Below are 19,829 nucleotides of genomic sequence, written 5' to 3'. Positions count from 1 at the left end.
TTCAAAAGAGAACAAATTTAAAATGGAAAGTGATAAGACCCTTATGATTTCAAACAAACATAGATTAGAAGGTCTCGTGATATAAATTTTATAAGCGGTGTCGCGTCAATTGGCCGCCAAACAGCTAAAAAATTGACTGCGGAACCACAAGGTGTTGGGAACAAAGTACGTCAAGAGCGGCTACTGACGTCATTGTCGATGGTGTACGTTGGTTGACGCACATCTCGTGCAAAGCGACGTTGATTTAATTTTTGCAGGAGCTTCTCTTTTTATAATCTTTTCTGCTACATTCTCTATGAAATTCTAGAAAGTTTGGAATAATAAAACAGAATATTATTACAGGGAACCAAAATAATGCCGAAATTGCCACTACTACTCAGTTTTCCACTTCTATTCTTCGCCTCATTTGCATACGCCGATGAAGACTTTGTGACGTGCTACAGCGTTTTAAAGTTTATAAATGCTAATGATGGCTCTAGGTACGTGAGCCAGCTTACTTTATTAAAATTGTTTGCACTAATATTAGAAACTCGGTAAAGTTAATGACACTAAATAAATAGTTGCCACCAACAGTAAATATTAAAGAATATCTCCTGAGAAAATGAGCATTTTCCCTTCGAAAAAGTAGATTTTGTTTGAAACAAAAAGGTTTCAGGTTACATTCGCATGACGTAAAATACGGAAGCGGGTCCGGCCAACAATCTGTGACTGCTGTAAAAAACTCGGACGACATCAATTCTCATTGGCAGATTTTCCCAGGTTAGTTATTTGGAAGTTAACGCCTAGTAACTTAAACTATAATAATTTGTGTATATTAATGCTTTTTGAAAAAAAAGAACAAAGAAAACCGAACATTCTCTTACTTCAGCTTTGAACGCAAAATGCAATCGTGGAGATGCAATCAAATGCGGAGACAAGATCCGTCTGAAGCACCTCACCACGGGCACGTTCCTGCATTCCCATCATTTCACTGCACCTCTCTCCAAACAACATCAGGTTTGTTTGGCAATTCGAGAAAACAAATGAATAATTTGATTTTTTAAAGGAGGTCTCCGCTTTTGGCAGCGAAGCAGAAAGTGACACGGGAGATGATTGGACTGTGATTTGCAACGGAGATGAGTGGTTGGAATCCGAGGTTTGTTACATTCCTTTTCGATATTATCTATACGTTTTGAATACCCTATATTGTTCACTTTAGCAATTCAAACTTCGCCACGCTGTCACTGGTTCATACCTCTCACTCTCGGGACAACAATTCGGACGCCCCATTCATGGACAACGGGAGGTCGTCGGCACCGACTCGATCACTGGTGGAAGTGCATGGAAAGTTGCCGAAGGCATTTACATCAAGCATCAGCAAAAAGATCTTTAAATCCACATTGGATACTCCTAATTTAATAAGCCATGCCTTTCTTCGTGATATTTACCATTGCTTTACGGGGATGTTATCTTTGTTATTTTTTCTAATAAAGTTATTAGATTTTGTCTTCTGAAAAATTATTGGCAACTGATCTAAATACCGGGGATAAAATACTACATTGATGCACAGAAAAATAAAAGACCGAATAAATTAAATGTATATGATGCGATAGGGTAAAAGAAAAAGAGATTGGTGGAGAAGTGGACATGAGGATACAATCAATGTTCTGAGTTTGTTTATCACTTCTTTGGAGTATTAGGGGTTGATGATTTACTGTCCTTTTCCTTTTTCTCATCCTTCTTTTCATCCTTTTTGTCTTTCTTATCCTTTTCATCCTTCTTTTTCTCAGCTTCGCCAGTTTCCTGCTCCTTTTCAGCCTTCTGGAGAGAGATCTAAAAATCATAGCTTTTAATAAATTTTAAAATCTTTGCAAATCACCTTGTTATCAATTAAGTTGTGCAAAGCGACCACCGATCGTACAAGAGATCCCATATACACACACATGAGCTGATCATTAGTTTGCACATTCTGTGAAACAATGTAGTCTGGATGAGTGACGTCAGGCAGGAGATTGAGAACTTCTTGAACATAGTAAATGACATGATGGTTGACTGGAAGAGTTCCGCGCACAATATCATGAAGATACTTCTCAATGGATTCAAGCTGTGATTGCAGTCCTCTCAAGCCCATAAGTTGATCGGTGATACGCTGTGAAAGAGTTCCAGCAGTTTGGTCCTTGATATCTCTCAAAAGATGCTCGACTCCAACTTCCTCAGCTTCTTCGGCTCCGATATCTGAAGGCACATGCTCGAAGGTTTTGATTGGTGGAGTTCCATCCTACAAAACAATATATTGAAAAAAAATTAAACAGTATTTTGAAACGTACATCGTGAACTTCCTGAACTTCGATGTAAGCCTCTGTTGGCAATCCGATGTTCTTTGGCTCAGCATCGATAATTACAAGAACCGGGTTCGGGCAGAATCGTTTCAATTGCTCGTTGATAGCAATATCGTTCTGTAAAATTAATAAATAAATAATTAATTAAACTGTTGAAGTTGAACACCGTAATTTTGCAAAAATCAGGGTGGCACAGAAAGTAAGGCGGAGCGTAATTTCGCAACACTGTGACACGGTTTTTTCTTTTTTTTTTGTCAGGTATCCACTGCATTTTTTTCGATTTTTTTCAAAAGTTTTGATTTGATTTGTTTTAAGTTTTTTTTTTTTTGCTTTGTTGTTATTTGCACAGTATAATTTCAAATTTAAACAAGTTCGCGCTCCATCGATCATGAAACCGTAAAAACGGGTATCAGAACGGATATTATCGGTTCATAGAGATTCAGAGCCCAGTGATCCGTATGCAGTCATCACAAACCCGAGTGGAATGAGAAATCGAACCAATGGCTGGAGGCGCAGAGTGTGTGCCTGCTAGCCACTAGACCACTACGCGCGTTGTCCCCGTCTCTTTTTTGCCTCTTATATACCTTGTGAAGTTTTGGACCCGTATGATACCATCCGACGATTTTTTCCTTGGCGGCAACCTGTAAATTCATTTTTTTTGTTTAAAATTAAATAAAAACGAGATTTCAAAATTCACCAACCTTGTAGAACATTCCATACATGCTCTCCAAATAGTCCATGTCGAGGAACCATGTACTTTTATCCTTGTCATCTTCATCAAACGGAACTGAAAATTACTTTATAAGTAAGCAAATAAATTTTTAAAAATACCAGCAAAACTGTTTCCAATATCCAGAGTTTTGTCCTTTTTCATGGACCCCAAAAGGACTCCAACAACACGCTTCACGCTTTGAGTTTTGCTGACACGATTGAAATGATCAACAACACTCAGAAGAACCAATGGATGGACGGTCACCTTAAATAATTGTGTTTATTTAAAATCGAATTTTCTCGCTCAGGTATGCTAACCTTATTAACGGGAAGGTTTGCATGAACATTTCCAAGGCAATGATGGGCTCCAGCCTTTTGTTTGAGAACATCTACAGCTTTGACAGTCGCCACATCTCCGTCTTTGTTAGTTGGAGCCATTCTTCTAAAAAACGAAAATAAATTTATCACAATAAAAAATCAACACATAACAGTTTAACACGTTAATAATCGACATAACAGTGAGAAACGCTTAATCATTGCGGAAAAACCTGCCATAAACGTATCTAGAATATAATTTGAATGAAAAAATGAAAAGAAATAAATAAATAATGCTTAAAAACGACAATTTCCCGCTTCCCGTTCAAAAAAGAAATATCATCGTTTAAAGGCGCATGCAATTTCCCCGTAAATCGACACTGGCCGTGGTGAGACCCATCCCGTATTTCCACTTTATTTTTCCTGGTTCTTTACTTTAAAATTAACTTTTTTCGATTGCAATGACGGAAAATTAACTTTCTAATGCGAAAAATTGAAAATTGAACATTTATTTTATTGTTCTAGTAAATTTTTGTTTAATAATCTTGTGTTCACAGCCTGTCGTTGAAAAATGGCAACTTCCTATTTTGGAAAAATAGCTTGTGCTGTGATTTCTTATCGTGATTTTCATTGACATATTTCCAAATTCGTAGCATAGAAAATATTTTCAGTGAAGAAAAAGCATTCATACTGGGCGAGAACAACAATGCCGTTTTATGAAGTGAGCATGATCACACGATCTCTGTCAAAGGTACAGAAAAAACACGATGAAGCGTGAGAATGTGTATAATCATGAGAATATTCTTTATTTCAGGCAGATCTTGTTAAAGCTTTAACGCGTGCTGGAAACACTTTGCTGGATCACGGAGCAGTAATTGAAAAGGTTGAGTCACTGGGTCATCGAGATTTACCGTATAAACGGCTGGCCAAACAGACAAATGAGCCCGTCTACGCTTCAAAGTAATATTTAAAAACTATATATCTTAAAAAAATTGTTTGTTCTTTGCAGTTTCTTCCTCTTCAAGGCGCACATGTCTCGGGAAGCTAGACAGAAAACAAAGTCTATTTTGACACATGACCTGGACACGGTGAGTTAGTTAAATTTCATTATATATTATCTGATGTTGATGTATGATCGGGTCTTATTGTTTAAAAGTTTTCTTTGTTTAGATTCATTTCGAATGTTGTTTTGTTCTTTTTCTAAATTAATTTGTCACTTTTTGGTCATTACAAAAATCTGAACCATATTTTTTCAGGTTCAAGTCGATCTAATTCAAGTGGACACACTGCCGGCTCCAAAGGTTGAATGCAATCTGGAAGAAATCCTCAAATCTCCTGCCGAACGTCAAGCAGTCAAGGATTTGAGAGAAAATCAAAAGATGGGTCATTTCACGCGACAGATGATCTACAAACGTACTGAAAAGGAGTGGAAGAGTATCCCGAAGAGTTACCCAATTGCTCCGCCAAGGCCCTAGACATGAAATTCGTAATCGACTTAAATTTACGGGTCGAAGATCGCCGACAATGCACTTTTGGCCACACCTCCTTATGATAGTGTTATCAAACGAGGCTATCTTTTCGTACTTTGCGTTGTCTGTTTTCTCGATTCTTCTGTACAGTTTTAGGATTTATAGAGTGATTTTTGTTTTCTTAAAGTTGAATTGATTTGTTTTGTTTCATGAATATCACATTTTTATTTATTTATTTTTCTTCCTTCAAATCACGTACCTGGTTCATCTGACCAAGTGATATTTGTTCACTTTTCTATTGAAAGAAAATAACCTGTTTCACATTGATATTCGAAAATTGTTAAAAATTCAGAATGACCGCCGCCACCGCTACCGCCAACGGAAATCACTCAATCGAGGATCCAGTCGTCATGAAAGTCCAGGCCGCTTCACCAATCCAGGAAACTGATTTTTTCGAGAATCTCTATCAAATGGAATGTTTTCGCACTGGGGAGTTCTACCTCAAATCTGGCCAGATGACTCCAATCTACATAGATCTTCGCAGAATAATGAGCTCTCCTCGTGTGCTCCGAATGGCTGCTCAAGCTATGTGTGAGAAAATTGTCGCCTCAAACCTCAAATTCGATTATGTTGTTGGAGTACCATATGCTGCCCTTCCACTTGCTACCGTCAGTTTTCAGAAATAATTCACACTAAAAAATGAGACTCAATGTTTTTAGCTTGTATCTGATATTCTCAATGTGCCGATGCTTATGAAAAGAAAAGAAGCCAAAGCCTACGGAACAAAGCAACTTATCGAAGGAGTCTATCAGCCTGGTGGTACAGTACTTCTTGTCGAAGATGTCGTCACATCAGGTGAATCAATTCGTGAGACAGCAGAAGCAATTCGCAATGAGAATCTGTTGGTCACTGATGCCATAGCTGTTTTGGATAGACAACAGGGAGCAACTGCCAATCTCGCAGAAGATAATCTTAACTTCCTCAGGTGAGGCTTTTTCGTTTTAATTAAAAATCAAATTTTTTCAGCTTTTTGACAATGGAGAAGATCCTCGACGGCCTGATCACGAAAAACGAGATGACCGAGGAACGAAAGCACGAGATTATTGCTCATCTTGCTAAACCTTTCTAAAAATTTCATTGTTGCACCCCATATTCTACCAATTTGTGAACTTGTTTTCTCATTTTCATAATATTCCAATAAACTTCCTTGTTAGCACACATGCATCGCATCACATAAAACAAGAAAATTGATGGACCAATTTAAAAAATGGAAAAAAGGTTTCATTAAATTTTTGTTTAGCGTTTTATGTGATGTTTTGTGTGTTTATATTTTCTTCTCATCACTTTCTACCATGTTTGCTGAATAATTTTCATTATTTTTTGGCTTGTTGATTCCTTCCCAAGTTGTGATATATCCTGGTTTAATTCTTCTTCCGCATGTCTTAATAATTTTTTTTTTTGGAATTTAGCTAAAGCATAATCAAATCTTCTCATGTTCTTTCCCTGAAACGATTTCAAGTGAATAAAACCTTTTCCAAATAGTGTTCACAAAGGATAAAACTCGCACCATCTATCATAGCTCAACAGTTCTCGCTAAGAATTGCAAGTCAGTCATTAATGCACATAAAACTTAATAAACTTTTAAAATCGGATTCAATTATTTTGCTCTACCGGATGACCCCAGCAGAGCGGTTCCAAAAATTAAAGTCGTTTGACACTTTCTTTCGAAAGGTCAGAACTCCAGCGTACCTTGAGTAACTGGGTTAAAACCGAAGATACCAACGAGTCCTCTCCTCTTACCCAAACGTGTGTACCGACACATTTCGAGGCAAGCGAGAAGCGACGAGTGTGTGTTGTCGAGGAGACGGAGACTGCGAAACAGCAGTGGTTGATGGTGCAGTGGGGAATAAGGGAGGCACAGCAGGACACTGGTTCGATCCCCACGAAGTGCATAATCAGATTTTCCGTATATTGAATATTTATAAACAATTTTTAAAAAATCTATTTTTAATTAAACATGCGTTTTCCGTTATAATGTGCGATTAAGTAAAGAAAAGTACGGTATGCAAAAAAAAAGTACGCAAATACACACATTATCTGCTACCGTACCTTTGTTCTACAATTTGTTCTACATTCTTGGGAGAGCGCGAAATTTTGTATTTTGTCCGCTCAGCGAAATGATTGCACTTGTTTTCTGGAAACTTCCGAAATTTTTTCTTTCTTTGTTCTCCTAAAACTTCGACTTTTTCCGTTCAGTTGTTTAAACAGTATTTTTCGCAGTTATTTTCTATTAAAAATCCGCGTATTCGTCTAATTTCCATTTTGTGCTCTCCCAAAATCGTTTTTCCTGTCTCTTCTGCCGTTTAATAAGCTTATTTATTTTCCAGGTATGGCGTTGAACAGCGAAGTGATGTTCCGCGAGCAAATCAATGCGATGCGCTCACAAGCTGGCCGGAAGCGAGCGACGTCGCTTCAAAGCTTCTGCTCCGGAAACACCGACGACTCCTCCGCGGATAGCACCGATAACATGGATATGATGGTGGATTATCCTCAACAAAAGGGAGTGAGCTGCATGAGAGCCAGATTCAACAGCGAGAGCACGCTTAGCAAGAGTTTCCGGAAGAAAGTGAAGAAGCTCGCTCAGAAGGACAGGTACTTTGAGATTCTTAAGTATTAGAAAATTAATATTTTATGTTGCAGAAGATCCAAGGAGCGTCTGAACGGAAACTCGGAAGAGGATGCGATTGAAGTCCCACGCGGTGCTCCGTCTACTTATGCAGCTCCATCGAAATTGCGGAAATCCAAAGCTCTCGACTGTCTTGTCTCCGAGAAACCAAAGGACGAAGGAAGAAGCGAGGATTCCGGGCATGGAGCCGACATTGAGATGGCAAAGGGACACTTCAACGATGTTCGGATGAAAGTATTTGCCGCCCGAACTGCGATGCAAGTGGAACCAGCGTTGGTCATGAAGACTCGGAAAGCATTGGAGATGAAGAATGCTGTCCTAGAAAATCATCAATCGCCAGGAGCTTTCTCTCTTCATGCAGCCTACAAAATTGCAGCTTCTGCAGAATCCCGTGTTGGATCGATTACTCCATGCAATAAGAAGGTGACAAAGGAAGCAATGGCTAATTTGATTCGTTCAAGTTATGATGACACCGAGATCACTCAAGAGCTGCTTTTCTCTTCAAAGTTCGACTCGAAATGGAAGGGTCGATACACAGACATCTACATGCGTCGGGATGAGAATGGAAAGAAGCCAAAGCGTCCAGTGAACGGTCAAGGATGGGTGATGCCGTTGAAAAGCATCTGTGAGAAGTTCGGAATCAACTCAACTTTCTTCACAAATCATCGCATCGATCTGAAATCCGCAAGAGATCAGGTGCTTCTGATGCGCCTTCTTTCACATGATCAAACCAGCACATGGATTTCGGATATTCATCCAGAAGCCGTCAAGAATGAGACACTGGCTGAATACCTACTTCGTGAACTCGACGCTTCTACGATGCAAAAGCGAGTTCAAGCTTTCAAGGCAAATGTTCTTGCTGACAGAGACCGAGTTCGTGTTGCTGGACAGTGTAAGAAAATAAATAATTATTTTCCTTAATTAATTAACTTTTTTTCAGTCTACAACAACATTCGAATCGGAAAGCGGATGTTTGGAGCAGCGAGAAAAGCGAAGTATCTGTCAACCATCATCGGAGGAATGGAGCGACGCTTTGAAATCCTCGAGAACTCTGTCAACCACATCCCATTCACTCACTCAGCTTCAGACAACAACCAGGAAAAGTGCCGTAATCCACGTGTTCACTGCAGGGATTCCACTCGAATCGCTCTCCAATTCCCACGCGGTCAGTATCTCGGAGATTTCATTCACGCAAATCGGATTTCTGGAAAGCCGCTGTTCAATGAGTTCATCATGACTCAAGCTCCAATGAAGAACACCGTTGATGATTTTTGGAGAATGGTTTGGCAGGAGGAAGTTCCATACATTGTGATGCTAACCAGCAGAAAGGAACCGGAAAGATGTGAATATTACTGGCCAAAATCTCCGTCGGATCCCGCCGTTACTGTTCCTGGTGGACTTCGAATCGAGAACTTTGGTGTCTATCAAGCTCCAGACCCATTGTTCCGTGTCACTCATCTTCGTCTCATTGGACCGGATCGCGAGGAACGTCACGTGGAACATTGGCAAGGAGACGTGAACAATTCATCGAATATGTACTCTCCATTAAATATTCTTCGTTTACTTCGCAACGCGTCGAAGCCAGTCGTTATCCATGATCATTTGGGAGTTTCTAGAGCGGCTTGTCTTGTTGCTGCCGAGATTGCCATTTGCAGTTTGCTCCGAGGGCCAACTTACAAGGTTTGTATCAGAATTTAGTGACTTTTTAAGTTGGAAATGGTGAAATCAATTCAATTAAACACATTTTCAGTACCCAGTACAACGAGCTGTCCAATTTCTTCGTCAGCGCCGTCCATTCAGCATCGAGACTCCCATGCAGTACATCTTTGTGCATCGTCTTGTTGCATTCTTCTTCCGTGACGTCATTGGAAGTGCAAAGGAGTTGGATGTCGATTATGAAAGATGGCTCCAAGAACGATCCGAACGCATGTTCCTTGATGATCTTGCTGCTCCAATTCCTGGCTATCGTTTGCTGTCTCCAAGAGCAGATCCAGACATTGTTCGAATGGTTGGAAGACCTGAAAGACCAAACTACAGACGGTATGTTTTATTTTACATATTAAAAAAATTATTCAAATTGAATTAATTCTCTTTCTAAAAATGTTTTATTTTTCAGTGAGGCACCCGATTGTGTTGGAGAGATGCCGAACAAGGTGGCGGCTGTCGACGGGATCCTTTCACCAGCGAAGAGCGTCTTCGAATTCTAATTTTCATGTATACTAAACCCCCACACTCACTATTATTATTTTTATTTATAACATTCTGTGAAATATTGCATGATACTGTATAAAATGCATTTTAACTGTCAGCTAATGTTTTCGAATTCAACACCTAATTGGCAAGCTGAAACGAAAAATCGGAATCGGCAAAAAATAAAAAAATAGTGACTTCACAATGAAGGGGAATTGTCGGAATCCTGATGACAACAATAACGATTAAAAATGTTTTAATTTATCAGTTTATAGAGGAGAATATTTTGGCGAGGGAAAATTTAGAGACTGCGTTTCGGATTGCAAGATATACTTGCGAAAATTCTGAAAGAGCACAAAATTTGCAACGAAATGGCTACAGGGATTTTTGAAAAATTTAATTTGGAGTCAGATATGAATTTTCAAAGTTAGAAAAATCTACTAATTTCTGGAATTGAAAAAAATTTTGATTTAAAATTCAGAAAGAGCTTGAAATTTGACACAAGTCCCCGAAGAAACATTCTGAAAAAAGTTAATTTTAAGTGAGTTATGAATTTTCAAAGTTATGAAAACCGGATAAATATCCTAAAAAATGATTGGTTATGGTGCATCTAAATAAGTTCGGTCAAACATATGCCTAAAAATTCAGTTTTTTGATTCAACTCAAAGCTTCTGAAACTGAAATTTTTTAAAAATATATTTCAGAAAGAGCTTAAAATTTGACAACTCTGCATTTTTTTAAAAATTTTGCTTTTTAAGTAGGTCAAATTAAAAATAAGTCATGACCTACTTTTTAGGTAGGTCAAATTAAAAATAGGTCATGACCTAGTTTTTTAAGTAGGTCAAATTAAAAATAGGTCATGACCTACTTTTTTAAGTAGGTCAAATTAAAAATAGGCCATGACCTAGTTTTTTAAGTAGGTCAAATTAAAAATAGGTCGTGACCTACTTTTTTAAGTAGGTTAAATTAAAAATAGGTCATGACCTACTTTTTAAGTAGGCCAAATTAAAAATAGGTCATGACCTACTTTTTAAGTAGGTCAAATTAAAAATAAGTCATGACCTACTTTTTAAGTAGGCCAAATTAAAAATAGGTCGTGACCTACTTTTTTAAGTAGGTTAAATTAAAAATAGGTCATGACCTACTTTTTAAGTAGGCCAAATTAAAAATAGGTCATGACCTACTTTTTAAGTAGGTCAAATTAAAAATAAGTCATGACCTACTTTTTAAGTAGGCCAAATTAAAAATAGGTCATGACCTACTTTTTAAGTAGGCCAAATTAAAAATAGGTCATGACCTACTTTTAACGTGACCTTCTTAAACCTACTGAGCTACTTTTTAAAGTAGGTCACGTTAAAAAGTAGGTCACGACCTATAAATTCCAAAAAATTTCCGAACAAATTTCCCAAAAAAAAATTCGGAAAAATTCAAAAAAAATTCCGAAAATTTTACAAAATTTCGGAAAAATTTAAATAAATTTCAGAAAAAAATTTGGAAAGATTTCCTTAAAATATTCCGAAAAATATTAAAAAAATGTTCGAAAAAAATTCGGGAAAAAGGATTTTTATTCCAAAAAAAAATCGTAAAAAATCGAAAAAAGATTTCCTAAAAAAAAATTTCCTTAAAACTTTTTCTAACTTTTTCAAAAATCCCTGTAGCCATTTTGTTGCAAATTTTGTGTTCTTTCAGAATTTGAAAACCAAATTCGAAAAAGTTTCATATCCGCTGAGTTCAAGCAGAATAAGTGGATTTTCAGTCATACTTTTTAGTGTACAATTTGATTTTGACTAAAACCGACCATTTATGTGCAAAATTAGTAGATTTTCCGCCAGGAGCATGTATAACAGAACAAGTCGAACAAGAATTGAAATAGGTTATATTCATCGCAAGGGAACTTGAACTGAGAGGAAAAAGAGGGATGGGGGCTAATTACTGCAAAGACATTTTTCTGCTCATCAATCACTAGGAGTGGGTAAACACCAAAATTGATCTACAGCCCACAATGACAAAAACAAAAAATTCAGACAGGACTCTCATGACAGCCTAATAAAATCTATTTATTCGAAGAGGATAGGAAAAAAAAATTGATCAAAATACATTTGAAGAAAATACTCCAATAATTTAAACAGTCAAAACACTTAATTCTGGTTTTCTTTAAACTGCTCCCACATAGGCCTCACAAAATCAGCGGCTTCAAAAATCGTAGCATTCGCATAAACCAAATGTGTCAAGTTGATTCCATCGATTCGTAACACTTTTCGATTAAACTCTCCAACTTCTGTTGCACTGATCGCAGAATCACCTGTACATGCCAGAATTCTCGTGATGAAAGAGATTTGATGATGGATTGTAAATCGGAATAACACTCGGAAAATGTCGAAAATCGAGAGAATCGCCAAAAGTGCGTACCACCACCAAAGCGCAATGAACAGCTTCTCATTGAACATGTTCACCTAAAAATTGTTTCAATGAGGTCTCATCACGAAAAGTTTTGAAAACGTGGCGAGACCCTGTAATATATATTTTTAATTGGAATGTGACACGATTGACACTGATTAAAGTACAGACTACAGTAGTGTATCCCAACTTCGTTCTTTTGCAATTTTCTTCAAATTTTTCTTTAAAAAAATCGTAAGTATTTATTTAGTATCTGAAAATTCGATGAAAACTTGGAAGCTGTGAGAGCTTGAAATCACAGTAAAGACGCGTATTTTTAAGCATTTAACAATATTTTCTCGTGGTGTCAGGCTGTCCCAATACAGTTTGTTCTACAAAAAATGCGGGAATTTTTATTCAAAAATCAGTTTGAGAACTCTGCGTCTGAATTTCCGCAATTCTCGTAGATCTCGTAGATCGTTCATCAAACCGACATAAGACACCCTGACACCACGTCAATTATGTCGTGTCGAGACCAAAAATAGCAAAATTTCGTTTTTTGTCCGTTTTCAGGAGTTAAAATTTCGTATATTCACCATTAAAACACACTGAAGTGACCAATTATTGACATAACCAAGTTCTCGAACTTGAAAATCACAGAAAGTTACTCTCGGAAATGAGCCACTCTCTTGCCATTGTCGTCCTTGTAATATATCTTTTGTAATTGTCCATCCATACATCGGACCCAATCCCATGAAATAATCCAAAAATCCCATTGAGATAAATATCAAGATTGTTGCCAGAAATTTTGTTGCCAATATGCAAGTGGTTAGGCGTGATCCCCAGAATTCACCGTCAACTGAAATTCAGCAAAAAAAAACTCAGAAAGTAGGCGGTAGATAGTCGCCTATGCCTACCTTGCCGACTCGTCGCCTTCTTTTTACACTGCATCTCTTTTTTCTTCTTCTCAATATCCGGATTTTCTGATGTAAATCCACTTTTTGCAACTTTTCTAAGATTCGATGTTACTATGGAGATATTGATACCAATTAGAGATTGAAGAGCATTCCAAATAACTCTTGGAATATAAATTACCACTGCCAATCCAAAGAGGATGAACGGGACCCACTGAATTTTTAGATTTAAGTGGAAGAATTAAAATTTCTGATTACCTGATAATATTTCAGTTCTTTGTTTTCCCGGATAGCTGGTCCTGGTAGATTTGAATTATTCATATGTACATAATATGTATTCTCAATTAGACAATATGATTCTGCATATTCTTCCCATCCACCTTTAAATTGTTTCGGAGCCCAGCATTGGATGCTTTGTCCAACATATTGTTTTGCCATTATAAAAAAGGCACTTGAAGTTAATAGAAATACTGTGAAGTAGTAGCGAAGCCTGAAAATATTTGAAAAGTGTTTCTCTGAACTAAATTTGGTGATAGAAAGTTTTTGGAAATTTCCGATAAATCAATGACCGAGTTTTCTTTATTTCTAGGCCACACAAATTAACCCACCTATCAATTGCATCAGAGTCATAAGTAGGTGTGATGGTTTTGGAGTAAAACCCAGTATCGATCTTCATCTGAAGAGTTTAAAATGTTGAAAAAGGCAGAAAAGGATAAAAAAAACAAGAAAAGATATTTGAATGGAGTAGATCCAATTTTGAGCACAACAATATAAATTAAGTTGAACAATTATTTCCAAATTTATTAGGAAATTGGTTTATAAATAAAATATTAATCACAACAAATACAGTTTAATGCACCCTATCAACTTTGACAATTCATATCTCGGCAGGTCTCAAAAATATTTCCAATTTTTAAACTGTAAAGTTAAAGTGATCAACTTAATAAATATCTTGTCAGCTGAAATATTTTTCCTAAAACCAACAACCATTAAGATATGAGCAGTTAAACTTGAGGTCTTTGAAAAAAACAAAAAAAATTCCAATAAAACTATGAGCAATGTTAACTTGAATCTCCCTCGACTGAAGCATGTGGAGCGTGAGCTGAAATTGGAAATTTTCAAAGAAAAATCTTAAAAACTCAAAAATCAAGAATCACTTGGATAATTTTCCATAAACTCTTCCAAACCCATGATCTCACTGTGATTCAGGTCAGTTGCTTCTAAACTTTATTTCAGTTGGCAGAGAGTACCTCATGCCTGCCCAGGCCCAGGCCGTGAAAAGTCATTAAGACAATTTAGGTGAGTCGAAGCACAAAAACATACAAAAAGTGTTAGAAATTTTGGTAATAACTTCAATATTTCCCCTTCCCTCCCTCTCCAGCTTACCTCCCTTCACTCACTAGTTGCATGTTCTTCAATAGGTGTATTCAAATCAGTTGCATCTGAAAAAGGAACAAGTTAGTGAAGGGAGAGGGAGACGGAGACGGAGAGAAAGACTCACGGCCAACTGAAATATTATAAATTTTCTTCATAAGCTCTTCCGAGTTCAGTCGTCCGCTATTCGAATCGAGGAGCCGGAGGAACAGAACTCCGTCATCACGAAGCACGTTTTTGTACAGCTCACTGGCTTTCTGTGGAGAATGATCAATTCCTTCTTGGTTCTGTAATTATTGTAATTTTGGCAAGGCTTTCTCGAAATGGCCTAAAAATGCGAAAACTCGGCCAGCACCAATATCAGATTTTCAAGATCAAACTTTTCAAGGTGTCAAGCTTTTGTCGAAAAAAGTTTTTAAAAATTACACTGCTTCCGGATTAGGTAAATTCTCCACTACATTTTTCAATCTAAAAAGTTTTCTTGAAACCCAATATTCAAATAAAATTTTAGGTTTTTCTCCAGATATCCTTGAATGGATTTTAAGTAAAAATTCTCAAAAATTTTCAAGTACGTCAAGCAGAAAAATAAAGCTTTCAAGCTTCAAGCGTTTATAATTCTAGGAATTCCCGATATCACCAGTTTTTTTGGTCGGCGGGAAATAATTTAAAAATACAATGATTTTTTGCCAAATAAGATCATGAGCAACCTAACACTACTCATTTGTCTCAACTCTTATTATGTTTCTTCGAACTTACCAAAAGATCCAAGATAAATCCAAGTTTCGAATTGCTGTCAAATCGTCTCCAAACCCAAATAACAAAATCTCCTGCAGTGGCGACAAGCAAAAATGCGAACCAGAACCACAAGAAAATGAAGATCTTTTCATTGAACATATTAACCATCAGAACACATTGAAGACTCCAATGATGAATGTTTCCAAGTTCTCTCACATTAATATCGCAGAATGATACTCTTGGAAAGTGCCCACTCTCTTGCCAATGCCTTCCATTTACCATATCCCAAAAGATTCCCCATCCCCAAAATGTGTAAGCAGTGTTTAAAAATGAGTTGAGCAGGAAGAACTGTAGAACAATGTTGAGAAGAATCAGCAACTTCATGACCAGGTAACAATTGAAAATTCGCGATCCATGTCCTTTCTGTTGTTCAGTCCGCCAATTTATCATTGCAACTTGCTCTAATGCTTCATCTGCACCCTCCAATTGTTTTCCATTCTGTCTTGCAGCAGTGATCATATCAGCAATTGTGAGACCACTGTATGATGGGTAGATAATCCAAAAAGCTCTTGGTACACAGAAGAACAAAGCTTGGATTACCAGGAGGAATGGTACCCACTGAAAAATAAATGAATTTAAAATTGGCGCATTTTCGAAGTAGTTTAAAATAAAGGGGAGACAGAAATTTGGGAACAATTTTTTGCGAGAAATAGAACTGAAAAATATTTGAGTCAAAAATTAGATGCTGCTGTTTTTATATTTACGGTCGATACGGCAATAGCTTGACTAAAGTATGACCAGTAAAGTATGGAATAAGTATGACCAGGGGTAGGGTGTTGTATGTGAGTTTCGGATCCTTGGGTATCCAAAAATGGATACTGTAGGTACTGTATAATCACTAGGCGCTTTCTAAGGTTACTGTAGATATACTGTAGGGGTACTGTTTTAAAAGAACTGTAGTGCTGCTTCTAGGGCGCTCAGTACTGAAGGATACTAGCAGAAATATAGAGCATTTTGTCATAGTGAAATTATAAGTATTTCAAAAAAATTATTCCTTCAACCAACCTGATAATAAATCATTTCTCTGCCTTCTCTTGTTTCAGCAGCTGGAAGATTCGAGTCTTGCATCGGCACAAAATATGTATTCTCAATGAAGCAATAGGATTCCGCAAAACTCTCCCATCCACCGGCAAACTGATTTGGAGTCCAGCATTGCATTGGTTCTCCCACATAGTTTTTGGCGAACAGGAGAAGAGAAAAAGCGATGAGAATGGAAGTGGTGACTACGTAGTTTAATCTGAAAAATTACGAATGAAGAAGTGGCCCAGGTATTCACTACAATTTTGAAGTCAGATAGTTCTGAAGCATGACTATTCACAGTCAAGAAAAGGGCGGAGCCAAATCACGCACGGAATCTCTTTTCTCTTTTTTTTTCTTTTTTTTTGTTTTTTTCAAACTTTCCACAGAATTTTCTTGATTTTTACAAGGTGACTGACAAAAAGAAAATTCGGTTGCTTTCAGAATAAAATCTCGGCCATGTTAAAATCTAGATCTTGAAAACTAACCTGTCAATAGAGGTATCATCATTATCCGACAGACTTGTGACCGTCTGCGCATAGGTTTTTATGTTCCCTAACATAGACATTTTGGTGTACCCTGAAATTAAATATAGATATATGAAACATAAAAAGTGATAAGAAAGTGTGTGGTACCACGCACAAAAGGACACTAATTAGAGAAGAAAGTGATAAGAAACTATTAAGGGACTGCCTGAGACGTTGAAGTGTGAGTCAAAACAATTTTAGTAGTTTACCAATTCTGAGTCAACAGTTTGAATAGAGAACAAAAAGTTTTAATGGTATTTTCGCTCCATGTTTGTTCTTTTCCTCCAGGAGGAGTTTAAAAGTAGTTTCTGATTTTTTGATTTTAATCAACAAAATATTCAGTTTTAACAGAAAACCTAAGAATATTTATAAAATGTTTTAAGTGAATCAATTTACCGAATATAAAACATTGATGAATCTGCACAGTGCGGAACTCAAAAATAGGCGATAGGCAGACAAAAGGACCTGCATTATTTTTTTTGGAAAAAATAAAGAAACTTTAAAACAAAATTGAAATTTTTTTCCGAAAAAGTGGTAAATTTTTTCTGAAATATTTTACTTGACTACATCAAAAAGTAGTTTAAAGCTTTTTAGATTATTTCAAAAGCGCATTTTAAATATTGTGTAATTAATTTTTAGAGTTTAATTTACAGTTTCTTATTCAAAAAGGTTTTTTAAAAAACTTGAAACACAAAATATAAAGTAAATTGGTTCCAAACGAAGAAATAACTGTAGTGAAGTTTTTCCTCTTGGCATACCAGAGACACTCTCCCTCCCAACTGATAACTTCAGTATTCCAGCTCTTTGGCATTTAATTTTTATCTCCAATTCTCTACAACCCACACACTCTATCACTGAGTCACTTTGTCTTAAACAGAAATTGATAAGGAAACTGTATGTGTGTGCACTTGTAATAATAATGTTAGGTGCTCTTGCTTCATTCCCTTCATTTACTCTATAGATACAAAATTTGAATATCTTCAGGTAATGGAATTTGTAGTCAATTTAGTCACACAGTATACGGTCCAAAGGCACGAGGATGATTTCATTGATCGCCTCAACTTTCAGTACAGTGCATACGTTTTTGCTCTTTCTGCATTGGTGATTGGGTATCATGTAAGTTAATCTTCATTCTAATGACACTTATTTCAAATAGTAGCTCTTCAATGTCAAGTTTCATGTAAGTACACCCCGCAGGCAAATAAATGCCTACCTACGTGCCTACAACCATAATTTCCCTTAAATATCTTATTTACGCAAAGAAAACAAATTTCAACTGACCAAATATTTGGTGTACCTGAAAGCCAGTCGTTAAAAAAAGTAAATTCACCATTAATTAATTAATTGAATAATTGATATCAAACAATATATGACTTATTTTCAGACGTACTTTGGCAGAGCCATTTCCTGCTGGACACCTGCTGAGTTTAAAGGCGGATGGAATGAATACACAACAGACTACTGTCTGATTGAAAATACCTACTACGTCCCTCTAGAAGACCCTAATATGCCACCAGAGCGTTATCGAGAAGAAAAGGAACTTTCATATTACCAGTGGGTTCAATTTATCCTGGTCTTCCTCGCCTTCCTCTTCTACCTTCCATATTTGTACTGGAGTACTGTCAATTGGTGGTCGGGGCTTCAAGTAAAAGCCGTAGTAGATGTTGCATGTAACTTGGATAAAACTGATGTGGGAAAGCGAAATGCTGGAATTGAAAAGATTGCAAGTCACTTGAAGAAGTATATTGATCGACAAGGAAGAAAAAGTCCGATTCCATTGATTCCAAATATTATTGGAAGAAATTGGGTTTCTTTCAATTATATCCTCACAAAATTCCTGTTTCTGGTAAATCTTATTGCACAAATGTTCCTGATTCATTTCTTCCTCGGGTTCGATTTGGATGACTTTATAAGTAAGTTTTTTTTTTTTTTAAAGATTAATCTGAAGCTGGGGGATATAACTAGCCAGCATTTGTAATCAACTTTATTTGGATTTTTAAAAAATGCCGCGTTTGTCTTCTTGAACAACATTTTTTGTTCAAAAGAACCCACAAAGTTCAAAAAAAAAATCAAAATTCCAAGATTCATTTAAAATTATTCAAAAAAAACCAAAATTCAAAAATTAAAGTAAAAATATGAAGTATTTTATAAATTACTTTTCATGCCTGTTTTTGGCTGTTTTTAAGGACTTTTAAAACTTTCCAACATCAATAAAAATTATCTTTATACAACATTCAGAACTTAAATGGTGCAAAATTTCAAAATTTCCGAAATTTCCGATCAAGGGTATTCTCGAGAAAGCGAAAAATTGAAAAAAAAACCATAATATTCGAAAATTCACAATCAAATTAGAATTTATCAATCTTATTAAAACATAGTAAGAATTAAAAAAAAAATAAAACAATTTTGCAGGTCTCCGTGTTGGATTCGGAAGCAACTGGATCGCTAACGGAATCTTCCCAAGACAAACAATGTGTGATTTTGAGGTTAGCGCAGAACAATTCTTCTCTAATCAAACCTTTATGGATAAATCTTCAGATTCGCAAGAAGGGAAGTATCCAAAAGTACAGTGTCCAATGTGTTCTTTCAATGAATATGCTAAATGAGAAAGTATTCCTTGCACTCTTCTACTGGATCATTGCATTGTTCTTCCTTACCGTCTGGAATCTCTTCACGTCTTTCCAACATTTCTTCCATGCTTCGTCTAGAAAAGAATTTGTAAGACGAATGCTCAGCGCAGGTGGTCATACTTTAACTGACGGTGGACATGGAGAAGAAAAAGTTCCCCTTGTGGAACGACCTGATGGCACTTACTCGGTAATTTTAAATCCAAAATTATTTAGAAAATTTAATTTAATTTCAGAACGACTACAATCGAGTTCTTTCCATCAATCCAGACATTGTCGTAGTGTTACACTTAATTGCCAAGAATGCCGGAGATAATGTGTGTCAGAATGTAGTCGACATGTTATTCCAAAAGCTTTCAGAAAAATCTCAATAATTTTAGATAATTATTTTTAAAGTAATTATGTGCCAACTGATATTATATTGTTTTTTGAATTTAATAAATCAAATAAATTATAATGATTTTATTCAGTTTACAAACGGAGGGAAGATTGTTGTATAGTAAACGTTTC

The 19,829-nt window shown here is 36.4% G+C and overlaps 8 protein-coding genes and 3 non-coding genes across 12 annotated transcripts; 6 read left to right on the top strand and 5 right to left on the bottom strand.

Moving 5' to 3' along the window:
* The first annotated feature begins 342 nt into the window (after positions 1 to 342).
* On the top strand, positions 343 to 1,485 carry R12E2.13 (MIR domain-containing protein). The gene is made up of 5 exons (NM_058919.5): positions 343 to 479; positions 656 to 759; positions 869 to 996; positions 1,046 to 1,135; positions 1,199 to 1,485. Exons 1-5 carry the CDS (start codon positions 355 to 357, stop codon positions 1,370 to 1,372), a joined length of 621 nt encoding a protein of 206 aa, NP_491320.1. The 5' UTR covers positions 343 to 354; the 3' UTR covers positions 1,373 to 1,485.
* A 33-nt stretch (positions 1,486 to 1,518) lies between these two features.
* Positions 1,519 to 3,471, bottom strand: rpn-8 (26S proteasome non-ATPase regulatory subunit 7). Its single transcript, NM_058918.8, has 7 exons — positions 3,348 to 3,471; positions 3,150 to 3,294; positions 3,020 to 3,105; positions 2,903 to 2,959; positions 2,307 to 2,435; positions 1,859 to 2,257; positions 1,519 to 1,812 (listed from the first exon to the last, which is right to left on the bottom strand). The coding sequence occupies exons 1-7, from the start codon at positions 3,465 to 3,467 to the stop codon at positions 1,660 to 1,662; spliced, it is 1,089 nt and encodes a 362-aa protein (NP_491319.1). The 5' UTR covers positions 3,468 to 3,471; the 3' UTR covers positions 1,519 to 1,659.
* On the bottom strand, positions 2,726 to 2,793 carry R12E2.17. Its single transcript, NR_003385.1, has one exon. It is a non-coding gene; the product is annotated as a small nucleolar RNA R12E2.17 (small nucleolar RNA).
* Positions 3,472 to 4,015: 544 nt separating the features above from the next.
* On the top strand, positions 4,016 to 5,032 carry mrps-6 (Small ribosomal subunit protein bS6m). The gene is made up of 4 exons (NM_058917.8): positions 4,016 to 4,095; positions 4,159 to 4,304; positions 4,354 to 4,432; positions 4,601 to 5,032. The coding sequence occupies exons 1-4, from the start codon at positions 4,051 to 4,053 to the stop codon at positions 4,817 to 4,819; spliced, it is 489 nt and encodes a 162-aa protein (NP_491318.2). The 5' UTR covers positions 4,016 to 4,050; the 3' UTR covers positions 4,820 to 5,032.
* Positions 5,033 to 5,165: 133 nt separating this feature from the next.
* On the top strand, positions 5,166 to 6,352 carry R12E2.11 (Orotate phosphoribosyltransferase). The gene is made up of 3 exons (NM_058916.6): positions 5,166 to 5,481; positions 5,533 to 5,798; positions 5,840 to 6,352. The coding sequence occupies exons 1-3, from the start codon at positions 5,167 to 5,169 to the stop codon at positions 5,940 to 5,942; spliced, it is 684 nt and encodes a 227-aa protein (NP_491317.1). The 5' UTR covers position 5,166; the 3' UTR covers positions 5,943 to 6,352.
* A 122-nt stretch (positions 6,353 to 6,474) lies between these two features.
* Positions 6,475 to 6,584, bottom strand: sls-2.4. Its single transcript, NR_002608.1, has one exon. It is a non-coding gene; the product is annotated as a small nuclear RNA sls-2.4 (small nuclear RNA).
* R12E2.18 lies at positions 6,484 to 6,586 on the top strand. The gene has a single exon (NR_050052.1). It is a non-coding gene; the product is annotated as an Unclassified non-coding RNA R12E2.18 (non-coding RNA).
* Positions 6,587 to 7,200: 614 nt separating this feature from the next.
* On the top strand, positions 7,201 to 9,806 carry egg-5 (Inactive protein-tyrosine phosphatase egg-5). Its single transcript, NM_058915.9, has 5 exons — positions 7,201 to 7,465; positions 7,514 to 8,391; positions 8,440 to 9,179; positions 9,250 to 9,539; positions 9,616 to 9,806. Exons 1-5 carry the CDS (start codon positions 7,203 to 7,205, stop codon positions 9,704 to 9,706), a joined length of 2,262 nt encoding a protein of 753 aa, NP_491316.1. The 5' UTR covers positions 7,201 to 7,202; the 3' UTR covers positions 9,707 to 9,806.
* A 1,926-nt stretch (positions 9,807 to 11,732) lies between these two features.
* On the bottom strand, positions 11,733 to 13,715 carry inx-17 (Innexin-17; the record flags this gene model as incomplete). Of its 2 annotated transcripts, NM_058914.6 has the most annotated exons (5): positions 11,733 to 12,142; positions 12,662 to 12,924; positions 12,983 to 13,193; positions 13,238 to 13,469; positions 13,588 to 13,655. In NM_058914.6, 5 exons carry the CDS (start codon positions 13,653 to 13,655, stop codon positions 11,828 to 11,830), a joined length of 1,089 nt encoding a protein of 362 aa, NP_491315.1. In that variant the 3' UTR covers positions 11,733 to 11,827. The 2 variants fall into 2 exon arrangements, with proteins under 2 accessions (NP_491315.1, NP_001021592.1); NM_001026421.4 differs by having other exon boundaries at positions 11,739 to 12,924; positions 13,588 to 13,715.
* A 49-nt stretch (positions 13,716 to 13,764) lies between these two features.
* On the bottom strand, positions 13,765 to 16,744 carry inx-16 (Innexin-16). Its single transcript, NM_058913.6, has 6 exons — positions 16,654 to 16,744; positions 16,154 to 16,385; positions 15,110 to 15,706; positions 14,481 to 14,640; positions 14,366 to 14,421; positions 13,765 to 14,081 (listed from the first exon to the last, which is right to left on the bottom strand). The coding sequence occupies exons 1-5, from the start codon at positions 16,731 to 16,733 to the stop codon at positions 14,372 to 14,374; spliced, it is 1,119 nt and encodes a 372-aa protein (NP_491314.1). The 5' UTR covers positions 16,734 to 16,744; the 3' UTR covers positions 13,765 to 14,081; positions 14,366 to 14,371.
* A 932-nt stretch (positions 16,745 to 17,676) lies between these two features.
* Positions 17,677 to 19,776, top strand: inx-15 (Innexin). Its single transcript, NM_058912.6, has 5 exons — positions 17,677 to 17,808; positions 18,077 to 18,605; positions 19,105 to 19,178; positions 19,231 to 19,509; positions 19,556 to 19,776. The coding sequence occupies exons 1-5, from the start codon at positions 17,680 to 17,682 to the stop codon at positions 19,691 to 19,693; spliced, it is 1,149 nt and encodes a 382-aa protein (NP_491313.1). The 5' UTR covers positions 17,677 to 17,679; the 3' UTR covers positions 19,694 to 19,776.
* Positions 19,777 to 19,829: the final 53 nt, after the last annotated feature.

Source organism: Caenorhabditis elegans, chromosome I (genome assembly GCF_000002985.6).
Source record: "Caenorhabditis elegans chromosome I".
NCBI classification, from domain to species: Eukaryota; Metazoa; Nematoda; class Chromadorea; order Rhabditida; family Rhabditidae; genus Caenorhabditis; species Caenorhabditis elegans.
This window is presented reverse-complemented; position numbering and strand designations above follow the sequence as displayed.